At 31.9% G+C, this 24,617-nt stretch overlaps 1 protein-coding gene across 1 annotated transcript in view; it reads left to right on the top strand.

The window, feature by feature from the left end:
* The window catches only part of LOC115887290 (discoidin domain-containing receptor 2-like), a 523,559-nt gene that overhangs the window by 282,128 nt on the left and 216,814 nt on the right, over nt 1-24,617 (top strand). The window contains exon 5 of the mRNA XM_030906681.1: nt 18,939-19,170. Within this exon, the coding sequence (XP_030762541.1) occupies nt 18,939-19,170 (232 nt within the window). The remainder of the gene's footprint in view (nt 1-18,938; nt 19,171-24,617) is intronic.

The following is a 24,617-nucleotide window of genomic DNA, read 5'->3' as shown; positions in this document are numbered from 1 at the left end:
GGTTGTACACATACTTATATGTTTTTTTATTTATTATAATTTTCTTCTAAGCGCTTTTAGCGATCTGAATGAAATTTTGAGAGTAAAAGTTAGTGTCGACATATTAACCAGAGACGTGCATAGTGTCAGGTTATCACTGGAATAGTTTTCTAAAAAAACCATGTGCGCCACTGACTTTTATTCTCTTGTTATCAGAATTGGGTAGACTTTTTAATGCCGATTAAAAGTGGTCTCTTGATTTTTTGTCAATTTCCTTGTCCTTGATGAGATAAACGCAATTTTATTAACGTGCCTTAATCCAAGTCTAATAGCAACCTTTAACTTTTTTAATGTAATTAACTAGCCAAAGTGTTAAATAAGTAGCTACTAACTGATTCCTCATCAAAAAATATGGAAAATTGTTCCTATAATCATGGGTGCGGAAATGCATAGTTTTAAATTGACAGGATGTTAAAGCTTTTGAAAAATAGGTCACTTGTAATTATCCTCAATACCATTATTTTTTTAATTTGCTGTAGGTAGTACATCAGTCGAGACATCACTGTTATAAAAATCAATAAAATTTAATAATAAATTAGATAAAAGAAATAATTTATTAATTTTATTAATTGTAATTATTAAAATTGTGTTCATCACATGAAGATGATCGAAATCGACAAAATGTCAAGAGACAACATTTAATCGGCATTAAATGACCTACACAATTTTTGTTTTTCAGAAAAATATTTTAGAGATAACTCATATGCACGTCCCTGGTGAATCTATAACACTTTTTTAGCATTAAAATATGTCGCAGTTATAGTAACATTTGTCATCAAAATTTTATTCAAATCACTTAATACCTTTGGACAAGAATAATTACAATTAATACAAAAAACATGAAGATTTTAACACTCTGTAGCTAAGAAACAAAGCAGAATTGTATTCGACCTATGTTGATACGAAAAGTAAATCTAATTTTTACGTGAAGGGAATATTTTCTTAAACTCCCTGTATACAGATATAGAGATGGAGATGTATTATTAAGAATTTATGTAAACCTGTGAATGTTCTTAAACATGTATGCGGGTATAACAAAAAAGTATTTTAATATTATAAGTTTACAAGGAATTTGGCTAAAAATTTCCTAAACTCTAAAGAAAATCGTATTCATCTCAGATATTAAAAAAGCCATAAAACTTTCGTTCCCGAACAGTTTTCTCATCGCAATTACAATTCCTTTTAACATCTTTTAACATAACAAAACCAATAAAACTCACGAACTAACTTCAATATACTGACGGCAAATCTTTCTTGAAAATAAAAAAAAAACTACCTCTAAAATTTCATTAGCTCGGCTCTTTTAGAATTTTTATTCGTCATTAATGATAATAATTCACAGCGATGTCCGCATAAAAATGCATTAAGTGGCTGAAAATAGCTGTTCGGCGCTCGAGTCCTCCGAATTTGTCTTCGATCGCCTTTTATATTCAGTAAATGCCGAATATTATTAGACAGGGATTGAAAAATAGTTGAATAATTTTTATATCTATATTAAAAGCACCGCATGATAAATAAAAAAACAGAGAAGTGTGAGTCGGACTCGCTCACCTAGGGTTCCTTATAAAAACTATATTTTTTATAATTTCGTTATAAATGTATACTTTCAGGTTTTTCCCTATACTTGTAGTATAGGACGGTATTACTTGCTAAATTTCATAGTTCTAGGTTAACAGAAAATACTCCATAAATTTTTGATTCCCTCGAGAGTGTCGAAATATACGTTTCTTGTGGCATAAACGGGCCGTATCTTTTTCTTTTGTGTTAACTAAGAAGTTTGATTTATTCACAACTTCAAGGGACTGTAGACGTGAGTAAAAGACCATATCATAATGTGGTATACTGATGCTTCCTTAGTACTCATTGATTGAATACTTTTCTCTTCAAACATATCGAAAGTGCCCCTTTGAAAATATATTTCAATCGTATCCTAAGTCAGTCCTATTCCTCTGTTAAGCTCGTAAGTTTGGTTATCGCGGCTTAAGGTGGGTATTCACTTGCAACAAAACACTCCGAACGAACCAAACGCGCCGCACGCGCTGTAACAAATTTGTGTAGTCAGTACGTTGCGCCGAACCGAACCGAACGCGCCAAACATTTTCCGAAGCTTGTCGGTAAACGGGATTTGCTCAAAAGAATTTGTTTGTTGGCCGGTGTTCAGTGGATATGGAAGTTTTGAACGTTCGTTGTGTCTGTGGTGCTTTTAAACTGTGCCTAGCTATGGAGTGGGACAGAGAAAAGTGTTTAGAGTTAGTTGATGAGTTTGAGAAGCAGCCTATTTTATGGGACCCGACAAATGGGACATATTATAACAAAGTAAAGAAGCATGATGCTTGGGTGGCAATTGCTAATCATATAGGGTGCACCGCAACTAGGAAATACTAAGCATATTAGATTTTCAAAATCTTCTGCAGCCATCCTTGTAAAACTTTTCATATGCATATAATCTAGGTCACTAAGTAAGGCCATATTTTGACGGCGCAAAAAGAGGCGTCTTGCCCACATTTTTCGTTCTTTCCTTTTTTTCTCTTTTTTGTTACCCGCTAATGCCTCTATGATTAAAAAAGCACCAGCTGCTATGGTAATATCAGATGCATCCATGTCGACTAACACACTCACACTGATTACTGATGGGAACGCAGCGAACACCGCAAACAGGCGGAACGCTCCGCGCAAACTGTTTTGTTGCAGGTCGTTCAGAGCGCGCTTGGAAAATGTTTTGTCGCAGATTGTTTGGAGTGCGTGGCGCGTTTGGTTCGTTCGGAGTGTTTTGTTGCAAGTGAATACCTACCTTTATACGTATTTCATGTCCCAAATACTTGTAAGCAGTTGTTGCTTCTATTTGATATTGGTTAATATATATTCCGCCGCCAATTACTAGGTTTGTCATCACTTCTGTTTTTGAGATATTGATTTTTAGTCCCATTTATTCAGAGGTTGCATTAAATTTTTGTAACATTTCTTGTGCTTTATTTACGCAATCGGATATCAAGACAATGTCATCAGCAAATCGCAGGTGGTTAAAGTTTTCGCCATTTATATTTATACCCAATTCATTCCATTATATCTGTTTGCACATGTATTGGAGCAAATTATTAAAAAAAATTTGGAGAGATGGTGTCGCCCTGTCGAACACCTTTTTCTATACGGAATTTGTTAGTATCTTCATGAAGCCTCATAATTCTCATATATATGTTTAATCATTGTGATGTACCAATGAGAGTCAACTAGGGATTTTAACTTTTTTTGTTGGCTGATAGTATCAAATGCCTTTTCGTAATCGACAAACACTAAAACTAACGGTCTATTGTATTCGATCGATTTCTCAATTAGCTTTTTAGAGTTTGAAGGAGATCATTTGTGCCGAAACCTGATCTGAATCCGACTTGCTTTGGCAGTTGATATTGGTCTAACTTGGCAGTGAGTCTGTTGATAATTATTTTCGTAAAAAGTTTATATAACTGAGATAACAGGCTAATTGGTTTATAGTTTCCAAGTTGTATCCCCTTTTTTATGCATTAAAACAATAGTTGCATTGTTCCATTGTGTTGGTGTTATGCATTTTGACAAGCATTCATTGAATAGCAGCTTCAATGCCTTTAGTAGTTCTTCTCCTCCGATTTTAATAGTTTCGATAACTACCTCATCCTGTCTAGGAGATTTGTTATTTTTCATTTCTGCTTTTTCTATTTCATATGTTGTTATTTTTTAACAACAACTTAATAATTATCAATTTGAAGTTGGTCAAAGAATGTCTAGATAAGCTGTACAAATTAAACAAAGAAAATAAAGTCCCCCTACACTGAGTACCAGGCCACCAAGGGAGAGAAGGCAATGAAAAAACAAGCGATCTAGCTAGAAAAGAAACGAAAACTCCACTAACTGGACCAGAACCGTTCTGCTTCCCAAGTTGAGATCAATATAAAGCGAAATTGAAGAACCTGCAAGATTCCATCCGTAACCTGGAATAATTCTCCAATGGTCTAAGACACTCGAAGAAATTTCTCATGATTTACAATCAATCAAAGAATAAGACACTGTCTTCTCAATAAACACCTCAGTACATTGAAGCTAAGAAACAATGGCGAATGCAGATTCTGTAGAGCAAATTGAGAAACACGAGAACACCTCATCACATCATAAACTTTGGTTCGACTGATATCGGAGATGGAGAACTAACTTCTATTAAACCGTCTCAGATACTGACTTTTGTCAAAGCGCTTAGACTATACGATGAGTTATAACTCAAGAAAAGGGCATATATAAGGCCGCGGTGATTAACCTCCTCCCTACCGTAAAACTCACCATCTCCCCACACCCTCCAAAAAGTTCAGATCTTGTCTGATTATGTAGATGCTATCACTTATTTTTACATAATTATTACTTAATTCAAGTAATATAAACCGTCTTACAGTCCATTTTTCTGCGAATAGGGGCAATTTGTCTTAAAACACGGTGCATAGACTGGATAACAACCGGAAACAGCTTGGTTGGAAGCAGGAACTGGTACAGCGGCGCCTGCATACACACACAAAGCCTCCAGTCCGCAGCTCGATTGAGCTAATAACCTAATAAATACCCATTTGATTAGAGCAACGTTGCAATTTCATATCGTCATTCCGGGGTCGGCGTTGCCATAATTAATGCACACGGATCTGATTAATGCGCATTTGTCGTTTTGCCGGATCATTAGCGAGATATCGGATTGTTTTTGAGGCGGAAGCACATGTCAAATAAACCTATCAGCACTATTTCGGATAATTTCGGATTAGTTCTGACCGTCGGCCTAACTGGATCATGATTTATTAACGAGATTATTTTTTAATCGTTCCGTATTACCAGCACATGTTCTATTCTATGCATTTCATTTTGTAATAAACCGCTAGATATATGATATATTGCTAAGCGTAGACAGAGCGAGACCTGACAATTTTATTAATTTTTTGTATCAATACAGGTCCGATTTTGCTGGGTTTCATAGTTATAGGTGGTTATAATCTTCAATTTTTTTTTCACTTATTACGTTACTTTCCAGTGCAAATTAGTGAAGTAAATATGCAGCAGAGGTACGAGATTTTTTTGTCGTATCAGGTGAGCAGTGAACACAGAAGAAGTTCTAATGAAATTTTTTATATGTTAATTATACTTTTTGACTACATAGCCCACTTGATATTTAAGACTTCTTAATCATAAGATATAATACCTCAAAACGGACCTGAAGAACCTGGAAGACTTCATCCGTAACCTAAAATGGGAATTCTCCAACGGTCGAAGACACTAGATGAAATTTATCAGGGCTTACTACCGAGAAAAATCAAAGATTTTCCTTGAATTAAATAAGAACAACCTTTGGATTGTCACGGGGTGTTTAACAGAACACTATCTCCCGAATGAACACCTCAGTAAATTGAAGTTAAGAATGGTGAATGAGGAAACACTAGAACACCTGATTACTGAGTGTGCCGAAACGATAACCATTCGTGTCATAAACTTACGTGTGATATCGGAGATGGAGAACTAACTTCTATAAAATCATTTCAGATACTGGCTTTTGTCAAAGCCCTGAGACTGTATATTGAGTTATCTACAAGGTCGCTGTTATTAACTTCCTTATTTGACTTCCCCACTCTCATTCAATCCTGCCAGCTACATCTTAAATACATTAAATACATTAGCCCACTATCCACATTTTATTTATTACGTTACGCTATTATATTGTATTTATTTTTCCGATTTTACTTTTATTTATATTGACTAAAATTTGTTCTCAATAATAGGTATTGTAGGTGTGTCTTTAGAAATAAATATTTTAATTTATATATGTATATATACAAACTGAGTTAAAGCTGTTGATTTTTAAGCTTGGCAAACTTTTTTTCTTCCATATAAGAAAATAAAACTTACGAGTCAGAGATACAGAAAAAAACAGACACAAAAGAAAAACCAACAAAGGATCCATCTGCCTTTAGCAACATTATTTAAAAGGTTAGATACAAAAATTCTACACAAAAGGACGCATTCAGGCACAAACTTGGATGTCGAGTTGAAAACCATCAGTAAACCAACATAATATAAAGGAGGCAAGTTTGGATTTTAATCATCGATAAATCTCAATTAAAGAGTATTGATTTTTTTCCTTTAAAATGTTGTATGCTCCTTACGTATGTTTTAAACGTACGTTACTTATTAAACGTTTAATTACTAACTTGCATTTAAACATATACAAATTATAATGAAAGTTACAACAACGATTCGTTAAATAAACAAACAAAATATAATGAGATGTAATAAAATCCTGAAGCTGAACGCATGCAGCGTGCACTCTTTCTCGGTTTATTTCACACATTTGCCAACGTTTTTACTCTTTTTTGTGAATACGTCAACATAATTATTTTTACGTATGTTTAATCGAAATTAAAATCGAATTTATTAGAAATTGAATTAAATATCATATTTTAAGTGGGGGGAAAATGTAACTTATTTAAATATATTTTATAAAATAAATAGTGCCAATGCTTTTGCATTTTTCGAATTGTAACAGTGCAATGCGAAAAGCGCAAATTTGAAAACTCTTACGTTTCGTGTTACTTCGGCAAACAGCAATTCAAACATTATATCTTGTTCGCTTGTCACCATGGGAATTTCACAAAATCTAATTGAAAAGTATCGAACTTCACTTGCATCAGTAGAAATAGGAAAATCCATATATATCTCGAATACCATGTGTTAACACCAATATATTTAAATTTTTATAAGAATATGTGATTTTTTTATGAATATGTGGTTACTTAATATATAAATTTACTAGTAATAGTAAATTTATATATTAAGTAACCACACAATAGTAATAAAGATAGTAGATATTAAAAGACATTAAATTCTCACAGTCCGTGTATAAAAAGTTCATTATATAAAAATGTATTTTTATAACTACTAGTTTCGATGCATTAACCCCTCATCTTCAGATATAAAATTTACTTATAAAAAAGCTACAAATAAGAAAATAGCAAAACTAACTTAACTACAAATAAGTAAATTACAAAAACGAAACATTACAGTTTAAATATATCACAAAAGTTTAACAGAGTCTAATAAACGGTGTTACAAAGATCACGTATACTATCTAAATTATACCATATGATCGAATAAAAAACGGCGTCAAAGTCGGCTGGGGAATGATCTCTAAAAATCATCATTTGATTTATAGATTGTCATGCATTTCCCAGTCGTTTTTGACGCCGAGTTTTTCGATCATATGGTACTTCGAAAAATAGATTCTAATAAAGATAATGTGTATTATGTAGGTTTTAATTAGTATTTCAATTAGCAATACCTGTCGTCATTGACATAAATTAAACCTGTTGACTAAGCGATTTTTACCAAGAGATATTTTTTACGTAAAAAGTGACGGAAAAGCATATTTTTTCATTCAGTTGTTTTATACAGGTATGGATGAAAAGTTATTACTTTTCAAAACAGTTAAAACACACATGGATGGGGCCCCCAACACATAGGGGTCATGTTGTCATCGAAATCAAATTTTCCATGTCAAAAAACAACCAGACTGAAATAAAAATTAAACTTCTACAATTCTACACCCTGTATCTTTGAAACGAAGCATTTTAGGATACAGATTTATATGAACTTTTTTACTTATTTTTATCTGCAGAATATGCTGGCGAAGTTTCCCGAATACAATTCGGAGCACCCTGTATAGAAAATAATTGAACATCAACAAAAATATAGAAAACAATTGACTGGTCTCAGTCATTCCGAATCATTCAGTCAATCGGTCATCCGTGTCCCAACATTGACAAAAAAACTTCATTTTGCAGTTAGGTAGTACGATAGCTAGTCTATACATGGTTTGTTCCAACCAGCATTTCGGGATCGTTTCGAAATCGTACTCGAATCGGTTTTCTTGCACTTTGTTAGCATGTGCGGACTTCGAATAATTTCGTGACGGTGCAAAAAGTATCAACGTTGGAACGCTTTGTGGATTGTTTTCGGGACTGTCAAAAGTGTCAAGCGTGCGTGTATCGATCGTTTTTTTTTGTTTTTGTTTAGAATTTCATAACATAACCCTACTATTTTTGTATGCAATTTGCAATAATAATAATTATTATTCTTGAAATGGAGAATCAGAATTCAGTAATTGTTGGTAAGTTCCACTGTATACTCATTATAACTCACTTACCTATCCTCTTTTTTATGATCCTGTTATGCGTAGTTTCCTGTTATTTCATTGCAGTGGTAGAATCTTTGAACATTATTTTCTAAAATAACCAAAAAACAGAAGCATCAGCCGGACGCCGGACCAGAATCAGCTGTTAAAAATCGATAATCCCTGCCAATATGCTTTAATGGGCAAGTCGACCCAAACAGTTCTCAATTTGGACCATGTACCGAAATTACCATTCTCAAATTGTAACTAAACGATCCCAAGGTAGGATAAAAATAGGATCGTCCGATAACCGTCAAATCTCGGTTGGAACACATTTGAATTACTGCGCACGAGCGTGATCGTTCGGTGACGGTTCTGCGGCGTGTTGGAACAAACCTATTAATGTACAGATAATTATTACTAATTTGCTAAATATGATTTAAATATGACAGATTTTATGTATTCTAACTAAATTTGATAAATAAAAGCTGCACATGTATATAGTCAGTCGTCCATTGTAATAAGATTACAGAAACGTTAAATCTGTCCAAATAGGTAATCACATTTTTCCAGAAATTGTAAAACGTTGCATTTCAAAATTGACAGCTGAAACTGGATTTTAAATAACGGAACGTTGGAGATGTATGGGTCGATATTTATGCAACCATAGTTCGCTGAAAATGACCGATTCCATCTACGAAAGCCCCGAGAGGGCGTATAGGTTATAAAACGGCCGTCGTAATAGCAGCAACGAAATAAATCGCTTTTCGAAACCGACCCGCCGTTGTCTACTTGCATCGCGTAATAAAAGTTTTTCTATTACAGTAGAGAAGGATTTGTTAATTGACCTATCACAAACAGAAACGGCGTTCATACAAAACAGAATCGAGCAAATTGTTATAAGTTTCTCTTAAAAACTACCTTTGATTTATGATTTTAATAAAGGAAAGTTGCATTATTTTGAGCTAACTTTAATTATGCTTTTAGCTAACCATATTATACAGGGTTGTACACCACATACGACACGGAGTATTGTAGCTAAACGATTAGATTTTTACAAATTATAAGTTTTGGGTTCGTTGAAGGACTATTAGAGCTACAATTTAAAAATATTTTTACAAGATACAGAGTGTCCCAAATAAGTAAAAAATATCAAAGTTGTATTTTTTTAAATGGAACACCCTGTATATTATTACATTTTTAGTTTCTACGATTAAAATAAAGGTAATTTTGATTAAGGTTTATCGCTCTTAAACCTTACCGTTTTTGAAACATTTTTAATTTTGTGAAATTGCAGTAAAAATGTTAAGGCTTCATTTCTGCAAGGGTATCAAAGTTTTTAATACTAAATATTTACTGAAGTTTAATTATTGATCAGTTATTGTGTTGCAATAATAAAAATAATACTACCTCATACAGAGTGTCTAGAAATTTATTTTAAATAATTTCTTGCTTTAAACGGCAATAACTTGTTTAATTTAAATGGAACACCCTGTATATTTTAGGTGAATCAGACGCACAATTTAATTGTCCATCAAATTGTATTATACCATTTTTACCTATCTTTTCAAGTTTTCGTAGAAAATGCATTTTCTTATAATTTAGACCTCATTTATCAATAGACCTATGGAATATCGACATTTTAAATTGTTTTTAAAGCAACAAATGTACAAAATATACAGGTGCTAAAAACGATAATATTACCAGCCTATTTGTATACAAAAATAAAACTATTTAAATCTTTATAAGAGAATACCATTAATTAAATATACCACCATTATTTCCGTTCAAATATTAATAATTTACATATTTAATTATTGTGTTAGTTAATAAATTATTCTAAATAAATGTGGATTTGGAATCAGAAATCAATATAATAATAAGTTATGAAAATGAACGTCTCTGTTGTTATAAATAAGCATTCGTCAAAAAATGAAATAAAATATTTAAGATGTTACATTTTACCACACTGTCTAATACACATACAAAATCGAGTTTTTTAGTATTTGGAGCAATTATTATTAATCAACGCAAATAGTCAATTAATGTAGTTTGAATACTGGAATCATATTAATTGGTCCTCTTTTACAATTATTTAAACATCTTTTTTTAATTTTTTAATGACATTAGACAAATTGACAAATAGTCAATTAATGTAGTTTGAATACTGGAATCATATTAATTGGTTCTCTTTTACAATTATTAAAACATCTTTTTTTAATTTTTTAATGACATAAACGAACTATATCGACAATATCCGGTCCTATATTTGTCAAACTGTACACACACGCCGAGGCGACCCGAGGCGCGACAAAGAGGACGGTCCTAACCAATAACCATGTATTTACGGTTAGTTTTTTGTCTCGCCTCGGGTTGCCTCGGCTAGTGTGCGAGTGTGTACTTTCATGTGTGCTTTCTGCTGGAAGTACATAGACCCGAGGCGCGGCAAAAAGGGACGGTCCAGCCTTAATTTTTTGTCGCGCCTCGGGTCGCCTCGGCGAGTGTGTACTTCCAGCATCAGCATTACTAAAAACAAATTTGCCTAAGGGAAGGGACCGAAATGCATTTTTAAAGTTGCAGGATGCTAAATCATTGAAAAATAGGTCTCTTGTAATTATCTTAAATATGATTATTTTTTTCTTGCATTTGCTCTAGGTATATCAATGTTATAAATTTTAATAATAAAATATTTGAAATAAATAAATTATTAATTTTGTTTTAAATTAAATTGCGTTTATCTCATCATATTAATTGTTATTAATAAAATTGCGTTTATCTCATCAAGGAGATCGAAATCGACAAAATATTAATATACACCTTTTAATCGGCATTAAATGACAATTTTGATAACAACAGAAGAAAGGCAGTGGCGCATATGTTTTTTAGAAAAATATATCAGTGGTAACCCATATGCACACCACTGATGAATCTGTCGACACTTTTTTAATACTAAAATATGTAACACTTATAATAACTTTTAACCTCAAAATTTCGTTCGTATTGGCAAAAAATATCCAGAAGACATTTATAATTTGATAACGACAGAAAAAAAGGCAGTGGCGCATATGATTTTTAAAAAAACATATCAGTGATAACCCATATGCACACCCCTGGTGAATTTGTCGACACTTTTTTAATACGAAAATATGTAACACTTAGAGTAACTTTTAACCCCAAAATTTAACTCGTATTGACAAAGAATATCTAGAAGACATTTATAATAAATAAAAAAAAATAAACTTTAACCCCCTGTAGCTACGAAACAAAGCTGAATAGGACCTATGTTGATATACAACATAAATCTTATTTTTGCATAAGGAATCTCCCCACGAAAAATGTTTTTTGAAACACCTTGTACAACAGATCTCAAGGGCAATTTACATCTGTGATATCGAACGGAAAAAACTGATTTGATGGTCGCCATTACAATTTTCTCGTTGTAACGCCGATGTCGTATCCTGGCAATTCCATGAAAAGCATTATTTAATGGTACGTAACACGTCACGGTTATTTGTCATTGCCAAACAATCGGGGAAATTAAAAAGGTGGGGAGTATATGTATGTGCGCCGCATTTCGGAAATTAGTGGTGCACAAATGCATATCGCAGTTATTAATACATGTCTGTAAGCGATAGAATTGATGTCAGCCAATTACTTAACAATATATTAGTACAAAGGAAGATTAAACAGTTCAAACGTTTGTATAGAGATGACATGGATTATACACAGAACGTACAGGGTGTCCCATTTTGGTTGAATTCATACGGTATATTAGTACAGATAGGATAGGACGATGCGGTTTGCACAAACCTGTCCCACTTTTTTGTCAAACAAAAAATGCGTTCGTTTCTGAACTACAGGGTCTTTTCGAAAATTTTGCAATTTGGGACAGCCCCCGTATCTCCGTTATTGTGGATGATACAATCAAGGAGAAGATAAAAACAGATACTTGAAGAAGTATTTACGTAGAATACAGTGGCGTAGTTTGTTAGGTTAGGTTAGGTTACGAAAAAAGTATTTATCAAAATATGAACTAAAGCTATGTTTTTTCAAATGGAATACCCCGTATATTTATAAATCATATGATAAGTCTAGCTATGATTCTAACTATGCTTCTCAAAAATATATATCACTCTATATTTATTTTCACTATTTACTGCAATATTTAAAGTATATAATTTTTTTATTAGTAGGCCGTGATAAATAACAAAAATTTTTATTTGGGATTGACATTTTACTTTTGAACTGTTACCATTGAATATCTGAATATATTTTTCTTTTTTTATAACGGAATTTATTATAACTGGATGAATTTGCAAATATCTAAAAGCTTGCATTATTAAAGCATTTTCCAAGTGTTCGACATTGTTGTAGTTGCCACGATACTATTTCATATTTCAAAAATTCCCAAAAATCAGAAATCGCGAACGGACAAACACGGGAACCAGGGAGGCCATCATATGGGTCTATGGTTCCAATTCATTGATCTGAGAAATAATAATTTAACAAAATTCTAATATTTTCGAAGTTGTGAGTAGAAGCCCTATCTTCATTAAAGAATATCTCACGTAAATTAGCTAAAGAAATATCTAAAAGTTCCGGTACGATAGCTTCCAAGATTAAAAATAGCAATCAATGGCCTACTAATATATATGATCTTTTAATAAAAACTTTTAAATATTGCAGTAAATACTGAAAATAAATATAGAGTGATATATTTTTTTTTTGAGAAGGTTATGGTAAGCCAGATCATGTAATTTACATACCAGATCATGTAATTTACATACACAGAGTGTTCAATTTAAGAAAACATAACTTTAGTTCATATCTTTAAAAATATTCTTTTCGTATAATAACAGACTACGCCACTGTATTCTACGTAAGAAGTTCCACAATCAACAATTTTCACCTTTTCGGTACCTTTAACAATAACGGAGATACAGGGGGTGTCCCAAATTGCAAAATTTTCAAAAAGACCCTGTAGCTCAGAAACGAAGAGGGCTATGAAAATTTTCTTTACGGCATCTTCCATTAGACAAAAAAGTGGGACATCCTGTAAAGGGTGTCCCACTAAGAATAGCTCTCGGCTGTATCTCGGTCAGTATTAGCCGTAGGGCCTCCGGAAAAAGATATTTGCAACTAAAGAGGCTATGAGAAATTGTTGGAAATTATTTTCAAGTTCGCAGAACGGCCGCTAGAGGGCGCAACTGCTATAAAAAATAAGAAAAATGATTTTTTACAAAATTTTGCATAGATAAGGGGTACCTACTATAAATAATAGCTTCATAATCTTCAGTAAATTTTGAATATTTTTTGTTGGAACAATTTTCCCTTATCTGCCAAAATAAAGTGGTGGGGGAAGGTTAGATCTGTTTTCATTTAAATATTAATAACTCCGGACTGGATGAACGGAATCCAACGAACGGGGCTTGTATAAAAGAGCGTTTTTTACTCTTTATATTATACCGTATAAACAATTTAACAAACATTGCGCGTAGCAGCAAGCAAATATATTATCCACGTACCTAAACTATACTCTTGGAAAATATTAAACTGATTTTTAGCCACTACTTCAAAAATTAGACAATTGCCGTACCGTCCCGCTGTTCAAAAATTTGTTGTTTTGGGGTTTAATCATCTGTTGATAACTAATATAGTCTGCGAAACGCGCTTCCAGTGCAAAGTAAAGTGTTTTGGTGTATTGTAATTTATTAGTATTTTATTTTGCTGATGTAACACTAAAGGTTCCAACCTCGTACATTCAGGCTGAGAGCGTCTAGCGTTGCGTCGCGTTTGCGTCGCGTCCGCCCCTTTGAACTCGAGCCCCGACGCTCAGCAGACGCTAGCGCAACGCCAAACGCGACGCTGTCTGCCTGAACGATCTAATTTAAGTTAAGTGAATTGATTCCATTTCAACACGCGGACGCGACCTAAACGCGACGCGATGCTCGACGCTCTCAGCCTGAATGCACCTTTAATTTATTTCTAAATTTGAAACTCTCATTGAAAAAAATATGTTGTAAAACTTTAAGTATTTAGGGAAAATTTGTTACTTACTTTATAAAAGCTGAAAAAATGATTTATAAACATTTAATTATTATCTGACAAATACATTTTCAAATCCGAAAATACTCACAACAAAAAAATAACATAGCGTAAAATAAATTAAAATATATGATACAAAACGTTCTATATTTTTAAAATAAATGTATATACACGTTGCTATAATATTCTCTGTTTGATAGAATTGTGGTATTGACAGGAACTGCATCAAATTGATTAATACAAATTATTCAGATTTTTCCGCAGAGCGACTATTTTTGTCCAGACAGCAGATGTACATTTACCCATGAAAATTGCCGCACCTAACTACAGTTTCCAACATTAGTATTTATCAAAACTATTTATTTTGTTCTGTTTCATTATTGCTTCCGTTCGGCTAGCTACAGAATAAATTACTTGCTGAGAACTTAAACGATTCTGCATACAAATTTAATTTATTTTTGTAGCATCGCAAAAAATTAATAGCTAATATGTGATTTTCGTTGTAATTAATTTTCGAATTTGATATTTAATTTGCTTTCGAATTTGCACAGCAATATAGCAGATCGTGATTATATTAAAATATTTATTTAATGTACTTCAATAAAAATTCTTTTAATATTATTTGAAATATTCAATTTATGTAAAATTCAGTTATTTTGAGTTTTTATATATTTATTAGATTAGAGACAGTGAGAGATTATACAGGGAGCCGTAAATAAGTGAAAATATAGAAGATGTGTTTCTTTTGTCGATATAATGCCGGGGTTGCCATATTTCAACCATAAAGCTCTTGCCGCTAGTAATAAACAAATTAACAACCTGTATATATGAGTAAACATATACATATATTATGCGAGGATAAAATATAATTTGTAATATTAATGGTATACTTTTTTTTAATCGACTAATGATTAAATGTTTTATGAACATCTTTTAAAATTATAATTATGTACCTTTAAAAAATTTTGTTATAGCCGAAATAGCCCTAATTATGCCCCACTAGCAAAACCGGTGATTAAAACTATGATCGCTACCGTTGTTTAACTCATCTAGAAAGTTTTTTTAACTGGAATAATAAATTATAATACAAGTTGGACCTTCTGAAGATATCAAAATATTAACTTCTTTATTTTTCTTTATAGAATGTTGACATAAATTATACTTCCTAACACTTTTAGAATAATTAAATAATAAATTTTCGTATACTCGCTATTTAAACCCGTGTATTTGTGTATATTAGTTGTTTACGATATTCTCCGATGGTGGCAACACCGGCGGAAAATGCACCAAGCCTATACCAACAATAAAGAAATACCATAGTATGTAAATTGATCATTACATCACTTTTATAAGGCTTTTTGAATTCGACTGCTCCAAGAATTTCATGTCTTAATCTAGTTATTTCCATTAGTTACGGTAGAGGAGGTAAACTTGAAGAAACTGGGTCAATTTTATCCGTAGCCTGAAAGATTTTTACCGGAAACATTAATCTTTTTAAACGAAATAGATTTAAATCACCAGAAGTGTTCGGAGGTGGATCGTAACTTACGGATGGAAACAAATCCAAATAAACCGCCCTAATAGCGGATAGATTTCAGCTAATGCGGTTTCGACGGTTCAACCTTTTACTAACAAGATTTCATTTTATTTATAGTTTAATCGAAAAGAAAGGGCACTAAAATGTCAGACCCTACTTGTCTAATAAGTTTCCTTTATCAAATATAACCGATGGTAAATAATATTTTTATAATTGTAAATACTATTTAAAACTGCGCACTGAGATAGCCCGCAGATTTAAAAATAAACATGTTTCTATAAATTCAATATATTCAGTTTTAAGACGCTCTGTATACATAAATCATTATTGATTTTTAAAATATTCATTCGCAAACTAGAGAGAGGGAAATGAGACAACGGACAGAGATGATAGGTGTTAGGTAATAGCTTTTAGACTACCGTTCGAGGCGCATTGTTGGTAGTTTGATTTGTAGGGTTGGGTTGCTCATTATTTAACTAGAGTTAACTAAAGCATATAGTGTATATTCCTGTAGCAATATTCTGTGCTAAAGTTTTCTCTTATTTTTTGCATCTGAGAATTATTTATTATTAATAATTATTATACAAGTGTATGTATTTTTTGGTTTCGATTTACGATGCGAAAAATTTCAGTTTAAAAGTAATCTAACTGAAACCAGCTACTGTCTATTCGTGCCGATGTCTTTAGTTCAGTATGATTTAGTGTGACTAAATGACTACTGTAGCGAGTATTGACTTGATGACTGTATTAATACTATCCAACCGTGACTGGGCGAATATCTATGTTGCGTATTGGTATTGACTGCTCACTAAGTGAGCATTCAAAACGAAAAAAGAAAATAATTCATAGTCTAAAGATATTGGCACCTTAGCTGCGAGCCTCGCATCCAGAGACCTCAGTACTTGCGGGTAACAAACAAAAACCTCTTCAGTTTTGAATGTATTAAATGTAGCATGTTTTGAATGTATTAGACTACATACCTTGATATGAGGACAGTATGTAAATCATTTATTATTATTTTGTTAAAGGTCAGAACACCATAGTTGAATTCTTTGGAATAGGTTATCAAGGTTTTCTCTGCCGTGCTCTTTTCCTTTGTGAATTCTAGGCAGAGGTCGGCACACTTAATTTCATTTAATAAAATAAGTACTGCTATTTACAAATTTAGTGTTTGATTTACGTAACCTATTCTTCTCAAATTTCCTTAATATTGCCTACACAATGTAGGTGCTTTTATTTCATTTAAGCTGTTATACAGTTGACCAAAATCTTACCTCTTCAACTTTGTTTGACAATTCTGTCGTCCCACTGTCTATGTATACTGGGTATGTTATACTAGAGTACATTAAGAGAATTATTAATTACCAAAGAAAATATATATACACGATGTTATTGATACATTACTACTAATTGAACTAATATAGCTCAGCTAATATGGAACATATATCTTTGCAATTAGTTAATATTAATTGACAATGTTGTACAGATCAATATCTGGTTACTATCTGGTCTCTTCCTAATCTTATCTATATAGAGGATGCTCCGAATTGTAACCGGGAAAGTTCGGGGACATATTCTGTAAATAAAAATAAGTAAAAAGTTTGTATAGATTTTTGTCCTAAATTGTTTCGAAAATAATTAATAATATATTAATAAAAATCGAAATAATTAATATAAATCATCATTGCCCAAAATTGGTTGTTGATTAGATAGTTATTCTAATGGAATAATAAATTTGAAATGTTTTTATGCTAAAGGTTTAACAGAAACGTCTTGATCAGAATTTGGTATAGAAAAAAAAGTTCATAGATTAACTACCAATCTAGTCAACATGTTGATTTTTTGTGTTTGACATGTATTTATCATTAATATTCCAAGTATCTTGAGAATGACTAGTCATAACGATTTATCCCAAGAGGCTTTTTTTACGTAAAAAACGGTAGAAATGTATATTTTGTAACTAAGTAGGTTTTAAAAAAGTACTGGCGAAATGTTATTACTCTTCAGACCAGTTCGAAAACGTGTAGGTGGTACCCCCTACAAACAGGAATCACATTGAGAGCAAAATCAAATTTCCCATGTCAAAAAATACCCAGACACCAATATATCGGCATTAGTTCAGACGTTATTTTGAAAAAATCAAAATAAAAATGAAATTTCTACACCCTGTGTCTCTTAAACGAGGAAAGGACATAAGTGTATACGAACTTTCTATTTAATTTTATTTGCAGAATATGCTGTCGAAGTTTACCGAACACAATTCGGACCACCCTGTATAAATACAGCTTAACATACTTTTCTTACAAAAAGGAAAAAGAAAAGCCGTATATAATAAATTAAAATTCGTTTTACCCAGAAATGTCGGACCATTGAAATTTACAGGTATGGATAGTAAGCATGCAACTTTGCGTTAGTGTTACGGCAAGAGCCATCACCCAGCCATATTTCTTTTTATTTTAATCTTGTTTTTCTTTGGTTTTGAGGTTGAGAAAGTACACGAAGTAAGTCTCCAGTTTTCCAACGTGAAAAGTTAAAATTAAAAATTGCAGAAGAAACTTTTTTACTTATAAAATAGTTTGAGGTCTGTCGTTAAAATATTTTAATGGCGTATTGGAAGTAACAATATGTAGTAAAACTGCTATAAAAGTTACAATAAAGCTTTATGCATAAACTTTCGAGATACGACGTTCACATTTTTGTAAAATTAAATTGAATAAATCAAGGATATAAAGTTTATTATGTATTTTTATGCACCAAACAATTGCATAATTTATTTAATCAAATTCGGCCAAAATAGTTGTATGTGTGTTATTCTAGTTTCTCTTTTTATTATTTAAAACACTTAATGTTTAATTAACATTTTTCTGTTTTATTGTTAGCTTAAAAGTAATTTATATTTTGCCATAAATAACAAAGTAAGTCTTTAAAAACTAAAATACTTAAAATATATATCATAAACATACCAGAGCTTTCAGAGAAATGCATGAAAAATTCTGATTTCTCCCGCACCGAGCGCTGCTGTGAAATTTTAAAAATCTGCTGAAATGCACCAAGCCAATACTGGAATATTTATAGAAATTGTAAAACAAAAACAGCTCATTTTTAAACGTATTCTCTGATTAAATCCATCATAATTTTATTTATTTGTTACAGAATACGACAAGAAAAGAATGGTGGTGCGTGGTGTCCCAAAGCACAAATTAGCAGTGATGTAAAGGAATATCTTGAAGTAGATCTGCAAAAAAATCATCTAATGACGTGGACAGAAACGCAAGGACGATTTGGTAATGGACAGGGTCAAGAATACGCTGAAGCATTTTTAGTCGAATACTGGAGGCATTCTTTGGGACAATGGATTACGTACAAAGACGCTAGAGGAGAAAGGGTGAGTCATAGATTTATAGATTATGAAAAATTATGTACTTGGCAAAACTCAAATATCTTCCTATTTCTATACCTTTATTTATATGTTGTTGGCAAAGGTAATTTAAAGTATATTGTTTTATTTAGAATAAAAATGATACTGTTTGTGTGAGGCTGTACGGTTGACGTTACAGACGAAGCACAAAAAGTAATTTTTACACCGAATAGAACAGGTTTTTTTAAACGTCAAAAATATTTTTGTTGTGTAAATGCAAAAATGCAAGTAATATAAAAATATTTAAAAGTAATAACTTATAAGCACCTTGTAGGTAATTATATATCGAGAAATTATACAGTTTAATGAAATTAGACAGTTTGATAATATATTTATTTTCACACTTCTGTTTAGGCGTAAAAGTTCTTTATTTTTACGCCTGGGCGTTAAAATGACTTTTTTATATTGTCAGTTACGTCGCAAAAGAGACGTTTTAAAAAAAAAATATTAGATGGCAAAACTAGGTTTCAAAATGCCATTTCGTGCATTCCACGCAAGATGATTAATAATTTCCGATTTAATATTGGTTATGAATTCCTCCAATTTAGTTTCAATTTCTGTGTAATATAATACCGTATGATCGAAAAAAAAACGAGGTCAGCGATGGCTATGAAATGAAGATCGCTCTCGTTTTATATTTTCAAGCCAACTAAACGCCTTTTTTTTCGATCATAGTCAGCTGATCAAATATCACCTGCCTCTATCTAACTAGAGAATTATAAGTAGTTTTTTCAATTGATCTAATATTCTCATTATGTAAATAACGCTACTCGCACACATTAACTGATGACAGCACAGAGAAACAATACCTTAAATCATTTTAAGATATTTAGATATTTTATTTAATTTCAAGTTTATAAATATGTTGAACTATACAATATAACTACTCAGAAAACAAAATATTATGCCCACATTATAAATCTACATAATATACAGACCGGACCACCGTAGTAGTAACATATAGGTAGAACCGGACTAATTAGCGTATACCCGTCCGCCGGATAAAAAACAGGCGAAAAAATGCTATAAAATAAAAATAGGTAGATATGTGATAAGAATGTTTCATAATTTGTATTTATTCGTGTTTTAATAGCCAAAACGAATATATAGATTCTCGCGACAGTTTTCGTGTAAAATTTATTTTTTAAGTAAAATAATGGATGTTTACGAAGTTCGTGAGAAAATTCAAATTGTAAAATGGTATTTCCAAAATAGGTATTATCGGGATATACAAACAATTTTTCCGCTAACTTTTGTAAACAGGGCAATTCTATCTTTACCTACTATATCAAGAGTTATTGATAATTTTGAAACACATGGGTGCGTATCCCCACAAAAGCATAAGAAGCCTGATGTGTTGATTAATGAAGAACAGGAGTTTAACCGTTTAATTAGTGGATATGGAATTATTTTGTGGCCCGCTAGATCACCAGATCTTTCTCCCAATGATTTCTTTTTGTGGGGTTATGTAAAACCTAAAGTGTATGGTCATAATAGGGCTAATAATCTGGATGAGCTTCAAGTAAAAATACGAGAGGCTTTCCAAACTATTAGCCCTAATATGTTAGCCAATGTCAGACGGGGATTTTACGACCGCCAAGGCTTCTGGCTAGCACAAGAAGGTGGTCTTTTTCAACACTTGTTATAACTTTTTTTTATTTAGAGTAATATTTTAGTTTTTTTTTGGGTTTAGAGAATTTATTTATTTTTAGTTTTGGCTTGTAAACACACTCAAATAATAAAGATTTAAGTATTTTTATTTTAAATGTTACCTTAAGTGAAGGTAAACACTTAAAATGAAAATAATAAATACTCGGCACTCCTCGCGTCGTATTCCTAGTCTGTCACGACCGACCCGTCCAAGCATACAACTGCAACTGCGTACTGCCTGAGTAGCCGACTAGCCGGCAGTGAATCTCGAGTACGAACGCAAATTGGGTAAACGTAAATTCGTCCGGCAACTTGCTATGTTACTAGTAGACTGGTCTTCTCTGTATAAAATGCTAATGTTTATCTGTGTCGTCTCTACTGAAGTAACGACTTGCTCTAGAAAGTTGCTTTTTTAAATAAAAGATAGCTAATTGGCTCTTCTAAAAACTGTCGTCGCCGGATTTTTTGTTTTTCATTTAATTAAACAAAAAATAAAAAGTATTTCTTTTCCTGATGTCGTGGCGGATGCGCCAGGCTTCAACTAGTAATAAATAAATATCTATAAATTATATTAACGACACTAATTCAAAATTATAGAGAGTTATTAAAAAGAATAAAAGAAAATCTAAAATTGTTTTTAATATTTAATGTTCACTGTAATGAACATATTATGTATATCATCGAATTTTAATATAGAATATATTATATGTACAATTTTTGTTGACAAATATTTTTTCGATAATTAAAAGAAACATATTTTACAATTAATGTTTCTATGAAATAAATTTTTTAGCCATTGGTAGTGCGCTCTAATTTATTAAAATTGCTACTGTTTCAATAAAATATCAACAATTGATTTACGCGGATTGAATTAAAATATATTTTTAAATACTAAACGAGCTTTAAAACATATTTTTAAATATAGTGCGCTTTGTACAGAATGCTAATTTTTTATTTACAACAATAATTAACAATTTTAAAATTATTTGTGCAAATAAAATAATTTATATGTATACATTTTACGTGTTGATATCATAAGTTAGCGATAAATAACATATATCTGTTTATATAAATTATTTTTTTTGTCAATCAACGGTAAGTAATAATTTGAATATCTTGCATAGTTTTATAGCATAGCTTAAATAAACCCTGCCATCTATTTATACACTAAAAATCACAATTATTAATTTAAAAACGAAATTACTATTTTTAAAAAAATAAACTTTAAAGCTTTAGCCAGGACCTCGAAGTTAGTGGAACAAATTAGTGGTTTTAAGTATACTTTGTACTTACGTAGAATAGCATAGCAACAGCTTGCGGTGGTCAATTGTATCTATAGGCTTGATGCATTTCAGTTAATTTCAAAGAATTCCGACCGCAGCGCTGTATACGGCAAAAATCAGAAATTTTCACTACGTATTTCAAGCCGCGCCGCTGCCGCGCCGTCCCGGTTACAGTTCATGTTGATCGCATTAAAATAATATTGAAATTGTGGCTTTGTCATAATATTTAAGTATTTTAGTTTTTCACTAGTACAGTTCTTGACTAAACTAAAAAACACTCAGGTACCAGGTTTGTGTGATGTAACGCCGTTTCGGGTAGTAAAAAATAAGTGAAGATTAATTAACTAGGCGTCGTGTTGTGTTGTGACAATTTCAAATGTTAATAAAATTACCCAAAAATGTTAACTCGTAAAGGAGAGCGTAATTAGGGCGTTGTTGGGTGCAATTACATTCAATAACTCAACTTTCCCGGATATTCAACTCTCCCGAAACAATATTTTATAGCTTCATAGTTTCTCACACCAATTTGATCAAAAGCAAAAATGGATTCAAGCAGTTGGTCGAAACAAATGTAAACAAAGTGTTCGTTACATAATCAAAAAAATAAATGGAAGTACCTATACTGTGACAGGATGAAATACAATTTGCAATATTAATGGTATACTTTTTTTAATCAACTAGTGATTAAATATTTTAGGAACATATTCTAAAATAAATTATAATTATGTACCTGTTTAAAATTAATCATTATTTTAAAACGAAGATATTCCAAATACAACCTATTTTATTTATGTACTCTATAAATAGTTTATTTTCAAAATAACAGAGGCACAATGTGGCTCTTTATTCTAACTCCAACTAAGATAAATTATTACATGCAGCTTAATCAGAGCCACCCAAAACTCCTCAATTAATGCCTTTTCTTTTGCAACTAATTTAACGTATTTTCGTCTTTAATGAAGAAAAGCCTTAGAGGCATCCAGAGGACCTTAAATATCTACGAAGTTCTCAACAAAACCAAGATATATTTGAGTTAATGCATTTAATAAGAATTAATGCTTAATATACTTCAAAGGAATTAGTGGCACTCCGAGTTTTGGTTACGAATCGGTCCCTGAAATGCTGTTTAAATCGTAGAAAATATGAACTTGGAACGGAATATTCAAGTTTTCAAAACTATAAAGAGGATATTTCTCGCAAAAAATTTGTTGAATGGGTAAATTATTTTTGAATCTTTCTATAAATGCCTTTAAAATTTTTAATTGGCTTGAAGAAAATTTAACTAAATACTATAGGAGCAATTAATTTTTATTCACTTTGCTTTCGCTAATGCCTGTTTTTGAAAAAGTGAAAAATAAATAATAAATAATTAATGAGGTTATTTCTGAATGCAGTCGTTTTTTATAACTTATTTTATTTTTATTCTTATTTCATTAGTTCTCTTGAAATGTACGAATAGTCATATAAATTAAATTTTAATTCTATCATAATCAAAAATGACTATATGCGACGGGTTCATTTCTTGACGAAAGTCTACTAATAAATCTTGTCATTAAGTCTTGTTACCATACGATCGAAAAAAAATGGCGTCAGTCACTGAAATAATAAACACTAAATTAATACATTTACTTAATAGTTTACATAAATGTTTATGTTAATAACTTGAAGGTGCATACGAGATCTTTATGTCAATGTGTTATTACATGCGAATGCAATATTAGTATCAGTATTCTATTTAATGAACATACCCTGCTGGCAAGCGAAACTTTGGGTCGGCGTTTACATGTATAGGAGTGAATCGCAATGGCAATCTAGTAAGTCGGAGGGAGCAAAAATACGAAGTATTTATTACATAACCACTTAATCTGACGCTAGATTCCATGCGCTTGGGAAAGTACTTGCCTTCTGTCTTTATTCAGTACATCTTATTTTGCTAAGCGTGTTGACCGTACTCTTCGTACACTCGAAAATCGGCACCCAAGACCAGTTATGTCAAGACTACAAACCAGTTATGTCAAAAGTTTACGATTTTGATATCACTTGAATGTCAGCTCAGGAGCTTGTAACACCCTCAAAAGGAAAATTCCACTCTACAACCAATCCAAACTACCAGTGAATGTACAACTTTGAGAAAAACTTCACTGTAGTTGAGCAATAAACAGAGAGAAACGTTCAAAAACTAAATACTCCGAACCAATGGACATCTACCCCAGCATCCTTCAGGCAGAAATCTACTCTATAGAAAGATGCGCACAACTCATCATATATAGATAGGAAACAGGAAATAGCCATCTTATTCGATAGACAAGCATCATTAAAAGCGATCAACTTAGTAAATTAAATTAATATTCTTTGTTAATATCTAGAGAAGCTGAACAAATTAGGCAAAGAAAATAAAGTCCTCTTACTCTGGGTGTCAGTCCGCCAAGAGATAGAAGGTAATGAAAAAGCAAACAATAATCTAGCTAGGAAGTGAGCAAA

Source organism: Sitophilus oryzae, unplaced genomic scaffold (genome assembly GCF_002938485.1).
Source record: "Sitophilus oryzae breed Bouriz unplaced genomic scaffold, Soryzae_2.0 scaffold_562_pilon_pilon, whole genome shotgun sequence".
Lineage (NCBI taxonomy): Eukaryota > Metazoa > Arthropoda > Insecta > Coleoptera > Curculionidae > Sitophilus > Sitophilus oryzae.
Note: the sequence above shows the minus strand (reverse complement) of the source record. Positions and strands in the feature narration are given on the sequence as shown.